Source organism: Arabidopsis lyrata (genome assembly GCF_000004255.2).
Source record: "Arabidopsis lyrata subsp. lyrata unplaced genomic scaffold ARALYscaffold_8, whole genome shotgun sequence".
Taxonomy (NCBI): Eukaryota; Viridiplantae; Streptophyta; class Magnoliopsida; order Brassicales; family Brassicaceae; genus Arabidopsis; species Arabidopsis lyrata.
The window spans coordinates 10,954,753-10,964,055 of NW_003302548.1; the positions used below are offsets into that span (position 1 = coordinate 10,954,753).

At 36.3% G+C, this 9,303-nt stretch overlaps 2 protein-coding genes and 1 long non-coding RNA gene across 3 annotated transcripts in view; 1 reads left to right on the forward strand and 2 right to left on the reverse strand.

Moving 5' to 3' along the window:
* Nucleotides 1-1,203, reverse strand: part of LOC9301675 (glutamine--fructose-6-phosphate aminotransferase [isomerizing] 2) — a 3,106-nt gene extending 1,903 nt beyond the window's left edge. The window contains exons 1-5 of the mRNA XM_021015727.1: nt 965-1,203; nt 707-879; nt 535-619; nt 334-456; nt 168-183 (exon numbers count right to left, since the gene is read on the reverse strand). Coding sequence (XP_020871386.1) covers nt 168-183; nt 334-456; nt 535-619; nt 707-879; nt 965-1,175 — 608 coding nt within the window. The 5' untranslated portion in view covers nt 1,176-1,203. The remainder of the gene's footprint in view (nt 1-167; nt 184-333; nt 457-534; nt 620-706; nt 880-964) is intronic.
* Nucleotides 1,204-6,664: 5,461 nt separating this feature from the next.
* LOC110228174 lies at nt 6,665-8,109 on the forward strand. Its single transcript, XR_002331774.1, has 2 exons — nt 6,665-7,363; nt 7,841-8,109. It is a non-coding gene; the product is annotated as an uncharacterized LOC110228174 (long non-coding RNA).
* A 236-nt stretch (nt 8,110-8,345) lies between these two features.
* Nucleotides 8,346-9,303, reverse strand: part of LOC110224164 — a 1,379-nt gene continuing 421 nt past the window's right edge. The window contains exons 3-5 of the mRNA XM_021015728.1: nt 9,243-9,299; nt 8,916-9,142; nt 8,346-8,814 (exon numbers count right to left, since the gene is read on the reverse strand). Coding sequence (XP_020871387.1) covers nt 8,806-8,814; nt 8,916-9,142; nt 9,243-9,299 — 293 coding nt within the window. The 3' untranslated portion in view covers nt 8,346-8,805. The remainder of the gene's footprint in view (nt 8,815-8,915; nt 9,143-9,242; nt 9,300-9,303) is intronic.

Consider the following 9,303-nt stretch of genomic DNA (forward strand, 5'->3'; position numbering starts at 1 on the left):
GTGTGCTCAACAAGAGCATCCGGATCACTTGATAGGAAAATTCCTTGGGATGGTCATTCTTAGAAAGAAAGTGAGCATCTTGGTATACATGACTATGGCTCATGCCTTGATCTAGCTCACTACGAAACCAGGCAAAAGTAAAGGTATAACCGCAGTTGCATACAAACCCGAAAGATTTCGATCCTGTGAGTGAAAAAGCCAAGCGTAAAAACAACTCTACACTATTCCATGCTAAAAGACGCATACAGTGACTAGCTAAGAGAAAATGCTAAATTCTACATTTCAACCGAGAACAATGAAACGTCCCTCTTGATTCTAGTGACAAAGAGTTACTTACTTTAACACCTAAAAGCAACGGGCTACCAAGCTTGCACGCAATCAACTCGTTCGGGTAATGCCAGCTTTTATATATAAGAGCATAAGCTCCTTCAAGATGCCTCATCACTTCAAAGACAACTTCACAAAATTGAACAGTAACTTTTAAATCTCACATCAGCATTATTAGTTACCTTCTTCATTAGCTTTGTCAAAAACAAATTTTAGCAAGCTTTGGTATAACCTCAGTATCTGTATCCGAATCAAAAGTAAATCCATGCCTCACTAAAGTTTCTTTCAACACCTAAACAACAAAAACAGAATCAAAATAAGTTCATTTCTTTTAAAAGACTCTTTTATACATAAGAGAAGAGAAGTTAAAGAACCGAACCTCATAATTAGTGATAACACCATTATGAACCACCAAAAAATCATCTCCAGGACCAGAAGATTGAGGATGACTATTCCTTGGAGCTGGCTCACCATGTGTAGCCCATCTAGTATGTGCAATTCCAGCATGAAAGTAGAAAACTTCATCTAAGTTTAAATCTGTATTCGTAATCTCTGCAAATTGAAAACAAACACAAACTCATCATTCATAAAGGCTTCAACTTTGGATTCAAATCAGAGATCTAGAGAGAAAAGTAACCTTCGTTTACAGAATTAACGAGTGATTCAATGTTTCCTGCTTGACGAAACACAAGAGGAGGGGAAGAGATTGTTGAAGAATCATCAATTGCGATTCCAGCTGAATCATAGCCTCTGTATTCAAGACGACGAAGACCATTGAAGAGAATCTCGAGAATGTATCGTCTCTCTTTGTTAGCGTGAAAATTCAAATACGCGAAGATTCCACACATTGTTTTGTTTTGTAATCTCTCTTTGAAGAATTGATTGAATTTTTTCATTAAAATCAAATGTTATTCAAAATTAAATATTTTTTAAAAAAAATATATTTTAAAATTAAATTATTTAAATGAAATCTGTTAAAGTTTCATAAGTAAATTATAAAAATCAAAATTTCAAGTACACTGCATAGATTTTAAAATTCATACGCTTTTTTTGTTGGAGTGGGTAATGCAGCGTTCACCGCTATGCGTGGCACGTGTCACGTGATGTTTCCTTTTTTGATTTCTTCGTTTTTTGTCAAAAGGTCAAATCAATTTTCTCACACGGACACCCATAATTCACACTTAATGGATGTGTAATTTGATTTAATTAATGATTTAAATTATGTTTAACGATATACTGGTATTTGATTTTATATTTGTAAATCAATGTTTAATAGTAGCTTTTAAAATCTAGAATTATTCAAATAAGAATTGAATTTTTTCATTAAAATCAAATGTTATTCAAAATTAAATATTTTTAAAAAAAATATATTTTAGAATTAAATTATTTAAATGAAATCTGTTAAAGTTTCATAAGTAAATTATAAAAATCAAAATTTCAAGTACACTGCATAGATTTTAAAATTCATACACATAATTGTTTTACGTAATATCAAACTTTAAAAATTATAAAACATACAAAATTAATTTTAAATTTAAATTCATGATTAAATAACACCTTCAAACTTTATTTGATTTTTTTTTAGTTATGTTTTATAGTCTACTTATCCTTTGGAATGATGATGCTGCCGTGATCTTGAATAGTTGATACAAGAATTGGAATCACTCCAACTTTAGATCACTTGATGATCAAGAGATTCCAAGCTTTTCACGCGGAAGGTGGGATGATGAAGGTGGTGATCTGACACGATGGCGGTCGCTTCTCTCGTGTGGGATCGATTCAAGGGGAATTGATGGATAGAAGGGTGATTGACTCGCTCAATCAGTGGGGTAATCGACTCACTCGATCAATGAACGAATGAAGGATGTTGAATCACTCAACAAACTTAATCCGCAGAATCCTGAAGTACTTGGTGACTCACTCACAAAGAACTACAGAACAATGACAAAGACTCAAACTTTGACAAGTAGAAAACGTTTCTATTACTTTAAAATGATCAAGGGTGCTTTACAATGAGACTAATGATCAGCTTATATAGGCTGAGTACAAACGTTCTAAAAGCTAAACAAAGAAACAAATCGCAACATTAAAAGAAAATATGGTCGTTGGTCCAAATAAGGCAAGTGAGGTGTGCCTTGTATCTTGTCAACTTGGGGAGGAAGTTGTGAAGTCTTGGAAGCTTCTTGATGCTCTGGAATATCTTAAGTGGACGCTCAAACAAAAGGGGAAAGATCCATGGGACATTGATGACAATCGGGTCCAAATATGGTAAGTAGAGCTCAGAATTGATCCGCTTGATCAAATGTGGTGTGGTGTATCTTAGAGCGTGTAGTGAAGCCTCTAAGTGATCTAGATACTCTCCAGGTCGCCAAATAAAGCTTTGAGGCACGTCCAAGTATAGAATAAGGAAGATTTCCTTATTTGGCTTCATTTGGTGCGGTACTTCAGAAAGTAGTTCAGCGAGTAGTTCAGCAAGTAGTGCAGCCGGTCTGTCAGCAAGTACATCAGCTATATGTACTTGTAACATCTTCGAATCAATTTCTTGGTAAATGATTCCTTGATGACTTGATGTTGCCTCGTTAAAAACCTTTCTAGGTAAACCCATTGGGACAAACCCTAGATAAGGGAAAAAGAGTGCAACGTTCAAATTTCCCCAACATGGTGATTCGGCTCGCTGGTCTTTGATTCCTCCTGAACTATCGTTTGTCTTCTTAGGATTAATTTGCTGGTGAATAATTAACCCTAGGCCTTGTGCTTGATTATGACTCCATTTGGGCAAGAATCCTCCAAAATGCTCCATATCAACCGGTTTGATACATGTACCGGTAGGTTTGGTATACTCCCGGTTTGGTTTGATTTGGATGTCCGCATCAATAGTGCCCACATGGGAATAAAAAACATATATTTTCATCACTATAGTCTATAGTGGTAACATTGACAAAAAAAAAAAAAAGTCTATAGTGGTAAATTATTGGATTTTTTTTTCATGTGAAGCACTATGCCAAAACAATATATTGGGGATTGGGCACCACTATAATCAAATATTGATAATAAAAAAAAAAAACTCATTTTTCAGAATTTTCTAGATGTACAGAAACACGTTATTATATCCTACCAAAAAAAAAAAAATCACGCTTTTATAATCAAGAAAATTAACAAACTTTTCACAAAATAATGATTTTTGTGGATAACAGTCATTTCATGTTTGATATTATAATGGAAAGCCTTATGCTGTTTTAATTGATAGATCCTTTCAAACTTTCCCTAATTTTAAATATAAAAACGGCACCACGTTTACTCATACTCTTAGCGTTTAACCAACTCATCGACTCATCATTTTTTTACTTCATTTCCAAGAAATTGAGAGAAAAGAAATCGACGCCGTTTTTTTCACATCGTTGTCATGGAAAGCAAGAAAGCGAAGCTTGCAACAAAGAAGATCTCCGAATACTTGAGAACAAGCAGAGGAAGCTTAGATCCGATTCCGCATGATCTCATCCCTGATATACTCAAAAAGTTGCATGTTAAAACCCTAGCAAGATTCATCTGCATATCCAAACAATATGCATCGATTATTCGCAACAAAGATTTCAAGAAATCGTACTTGACCAAGTCCTATACTCATCCACAAAGTCTCATCTTCACATTTGATGACAATATTTACAAGAAACGTGTCTTCTTCTTCACATTTGATCATCATATTCTTTAGCAACTTATCATATGAATTGACTTGGCCAAATATTGTACGTCGTGAACAACGTTGTTTTACAGTTTAATGGAAGTTGTTAACGTTGACTTAACTTCGTCAAATTGATTTGTTAGTTGACTTCACTAATTTTAACCAAAAAAATAGAACACACGGATTTGATCAACCCAAACCAAATCCAAATTAACATATTTAACTAAAACAGGTTTAGTCTACCTTAGGCTCCGAATGGAGAAAGCGAATCAGGCGGAGCGGATCAAACGGTTTAAGCGGAACAAGTGCGGATCAAACAGATCTCGCAGAACTAGTGGGGTCAAACGGATCTAGCGGTTCAAAATGTATATTTGAATGGTGCAAGCGGATCAAATGATGCATATCAAATATTTATATTGTCAAAAATATAAATTGTAGATAAAATATTTTACATAATATGTGATGTGATAATGGAAAGCTTGGATCATGGAGCTAAGGATCAGCATGTACCAGAGGACATACTCGACCACCAAGCAGGAGATGTGATCGAGCAGGACATTGCACCAGAGGAACACTTGATCGAGCATGGAGCTAAGGAGCATGGAGATGAAGTTCTTGGAGCTAAAGAGGACGTTGCTTTGCAAGTTGCTACTGGACCAATGACGAGATCAAGGACTAAGCAGTTGAATCAAGCTATCAACACACTTCTACAACAGAATCACAAATTCACAATATATTGACAATATTTATTTAAAAAATAAACCATATAATTTTTTTCTTAAAAAAAAAAGAACATGCGAATCATTATTGTACATCCACAAATATGGGGTGTGGTTACTTTTACATGTGGTTCGTTAATTTTGTTCATGAAATTGAACCGCATTTCAAAACAAGGAATGCAATATGCTTTAATTAAAATGGTGAATGGAGAAAGCAGTCCGACCGTTTAGCGTGACATCTGCCCCAGATCCACTATTCCATTTTTTTTGTTAACACTGATTTTATTATTTTATTACAAATTATGAGAATTATTACATCTCCTCCCTCTATGAAGAAAATCATTGAATTGGCAAAGACGCGTGACTCGACGCCCGAGCAACACTTTTCTCTCATCTCAGATCCAGTTTCGCCGCCACCTTCTCACTGTTCCGGAGGCTATCTCCTTCACCCGCTCCTTTGCCGGCGTCGTGAGATAGCCTCCATCTCCCTTTCTCGAGCTTCATCGCCGGTCTTGGTCTCGCAAAGGCCTTAACGGGAGTGAGCATCATCCTTCTCACCGACAGCAACGGCCTCGCCTCCATCGATATTACGGCCGCTCCTCCAACTTGGCGGCGAGGTTTGAAGTCGCCGGCGTGCTTTCAGTGAAGCCCTCGGCTCAGCCGCCAAAGAGGAAGCTTCTGTAGCGATGGAAGTTGATGGTGGCGCTGACTATGGCTAATCAGTCTCGCGGAATCGGAAGCGACAGTTTGGATTTAGCCACCAACTTCGCAACCGTTGCCTTGGTGCTTCCGCTGGACTGGATCGAGGAGATGATGCTTGGGAAACTCGGAATTCGCCGGATCTGGAGGAGAGGTGTTAGATCCGAGTGTGACAGATCGCTCCGACTAGGATCTGTCATCGGAGAGCCGTTCGTAGGAGGTGTACGCACGTTGGGAAGCCTGTAGCAGGCTGGTGGATTGCCGGAACAGCACCGGAGCCGGAAACCGAATACTTTCGGGGATGGGTCAGTTCCAAAGATCCGGCCACAAAGCCGCGACCTTGTATTCGCCGGCGTTAATGCTAGGCGCCTCTGCTTCCGGTCAAATCGCTAAGGTCCGATCCAATTTTCCGACGCCGGAACTAGGTTTCCGTTTAGGCCCATTTTGTAACCGTTTTAAGGCTTTTGTAATATGGGTCAAAGACCAAATCCCATTATGTGGAATTTTTTAATAATATTAATATTTTAAGTAAAAAAGAAAAAAAAAGAAAAAAATAAATGAAACTAAATAATGTAAAATATAAAAATAGTACAAATAATAAAATTAAAATATTAAAAAGATATATAACATAATAATGGAATTTTAAAATCAGAACTTGACATATGTCATCGTCACTTAAATAACTTTAAAAACCAAAATTTTTAATTTACATGATAAAATTGTTAGCTTTCCTTTTCTATATTTTTTATATATGTTAAAATCTTAGATCACTAATTAGACAAATGTCATGATCCCGTTAATGACTAACTTTGAAATGAAGCTTTATTCTATGCTCACTTATATACTGTACGTCCAGGCCTGTATACAGATTAGGCCTGGACAAAATACTTGAACCGAAAGAACTGAATCAGAATTGACCGAAATTTAGAGATACCGAATCGAACCGGAACCGGTCTAAATTACCTAATGGATCCTAAATTCTATACCCAAAGAACCAGAACCAAACCCGATATCCAGTAGGTATCCGAAAGTATCTGATATATAAACATATACCTAAATATAGTAGTTATATGTATACTTGTAATAACCTAAATACTTAAAATTATAATTATAAACCCGAATGTAGTAGATACTTTTTTATAATTTAAGTAAATTTGGATACATTTTAGTAAAAGGTAACTAGTATTTTAATTTTTTTTTGGGTATTTTCGCATAAATTTGGGTAAAAAGTAATCAATATTTTTTTTTTTGGGTATTATCGGGTATTTTTGGGTAATTTGGATAAATTTAGATACATTTGGATAAAAAGTAACCAATCCGGACGGTACCCGATAAATATTCAGTTATTTTCCGGTTCTTCAATCAATTATCCGAACCGACCCAAACCCGAAAAATACCGAACCAAAATTTTATAATATCCGAATGGATCCTAAATCTTTAGTACCGGAATACCCAAAACCCGAAATACCCAAACCGAACTCGAACCGATACCCGAATGCCGAGGCCTAAATTACATATTAATATAGCCCAAAATAAAAACTCTTAACGAGATATCTAGATCCTTCCCAACCCTAACATATATATAATAATAATATATATACGGCAGATGGTGAAATAGTTGGAAAGAAAAGCGAGAAACTTTAGAAGAAAAACATGGAGCTGAGAGTTTGTTCGTAAAAAAAAAACGAAAAGGGATGTGACCAAATCCGTGGAGTCCAGTGACTTTGAGACCTCTACCGTTAGCTCCCAGGTCGGCAATGGATGCAACCAAGTCTTGAACCGGAAGCGCAAACTGAAACAAAAGCCAGCGGAGGTTGCTTCTGATGTGGAAGTTGACTCGGACGGTTCGAGAGAGGCGAGGATTAGGTATCTGTCTTCCCTCAAAGCTTCGGCATCAACAGATTCTTCGCATCTTAAGGTCTTCCTCGCTGAAGTATATGTAAGTGCAGGGATATGAGATTCGACCGGCCCGATTCCACTTATATTTTTAATAATCTCTAATCTAAAATTAAAATTTCCAATTTTGTTGATAGGAATTTTTTTGGATTTAAAATTCTCTTCTAAGTTTATAATATCTCATTAATAACGTGTATTTAAAATAATGAGGCGGAATTTTTTTAAATATTTTTGAAAATAATAATTAAAAACTAACTAAAGGTGTTAATTGTAATTACACCAAGAACACTAAATATATGAGTAATGTTTAGAAATAGTATGATATATTACTAATATTCCTATTTTTCTATGACATTTGAATAATTTTTTCTTAAAAGTTAGTTGTCAACTACCTAATTTTAATTTCCAGTTCTTACAAAAAGATGTGATACGAGTCCATTTCTTACTTCGAATCTTGATGTAAAATTATGCACTTATTTAACTAATAATATATTAAAGTTTATGGTTCACGCACGATCAGGGAGTGGAGGAAGATTCTTGGCTTCCTTCGAAGGAGTTTGGGCAATTGTTTCCTTAGTTTGAGCTCGAGGACAACAAGCTGGTTATCCGGGAAAGGAGTATTGATACGGTGCACCAGCGGTATTCTCGAAGGAAGCCGTTGAAGGACAACAAGCTGGATTGATGTGCTTGAGCTCGAGCACGTAGATCTTTTGTTTTGTTATCAGATTAAGCTACTCTTGTAATCGGATTTGTTAATTACAATATCAGTAAACTTCAAATTCTACTCTAGTTTTACATGGACAGTGTTGTGAGAGATCGAGAGTACAAGGATCTATCATAATAGTCACTAAATCTTACACATGACGACGACAATAGCTTCTACCTTAAGAAATCATGATACGGAGAAAGTGGGCAACACTTTCCCCGAATAGTGACAAGTTTAAACATATTCTCAGAAAGTTATCTCAATAGAGATTTGGTGACAGGAAACAGAATGATAGAAACACGAACAAAGAAGCTGGAAGTTACAAGATGACAGAAATGAGGAAATCCTTTGCCTAAATCCATAACCAAAAACAGTAATTCGTGAGAAAACAAATCTAATAGTTTGAGAGAATGAATCGTATCCATATATAGCAAACAAATTTGTTAGATATTTCAAATAATTTAGTTAAAGAGCATTAATTAGGCTTTTTCTACGTACAAGCTTGCGACCTTTGAACATTCACCCAGATTCCAACTTTGTGATTCTAAGAACTTCAACTCTCATTACACCTACTGGAAATATTCCATTCCAGTAGCTCCTCCAATGACTACTGTAGCAACGGCTCCTGCTACGGCTCCGGCAACAACAGCCCCAGCAGCAGTAACAGCTGTTATACCTTTGAGGTAGCCACTTCCGGAGGAGAGTCTCCCCAAGATCACTTTGCAGGACTTGTCAGCTTCTTTGTAAATAGAACAAAGAGCTTCTCTTTCAGTGATGGCTTATTTGTTCTAATAACATCACAGGTCCGGTCGGAAAATGAAAATTCAGCTCAAAAAGAGTGGAGGGTGAAATTAGTTGAATAGCTTAGAAGAGTAAAGATGCATTTTACCTTTAGCCTGAAGCTATTCATGGCCCGATTGAGGGTGAGAGTATCACTTGGTGTTGATATTAGTTTGAGAGAATGATCCTTCCATTCGTCTACAAGCTTTTTAAGAAGAACAACACTAGCTTCTAGGTTCTCCTTATATAGAATGTCCCACTGCTTAAAGCAATCAACATTTGCGGTCAAAGACCCGATAGCAATTTCTGTAGCTTCCTTGGCTAAAACAGGATTTCCTATAATAACGGTAACACATTACAAGTCTATTTGAAGAATAGATCAGAGGGACGCAGAAAAGTTAAGGTTTCATTTGTTGGTACTACTTAGTAATAATACCTTCTCCAGCTAATTTCAACGAAAAACCAAATATCTCTCTGCTTCCTGGTGCAAGAGCTAC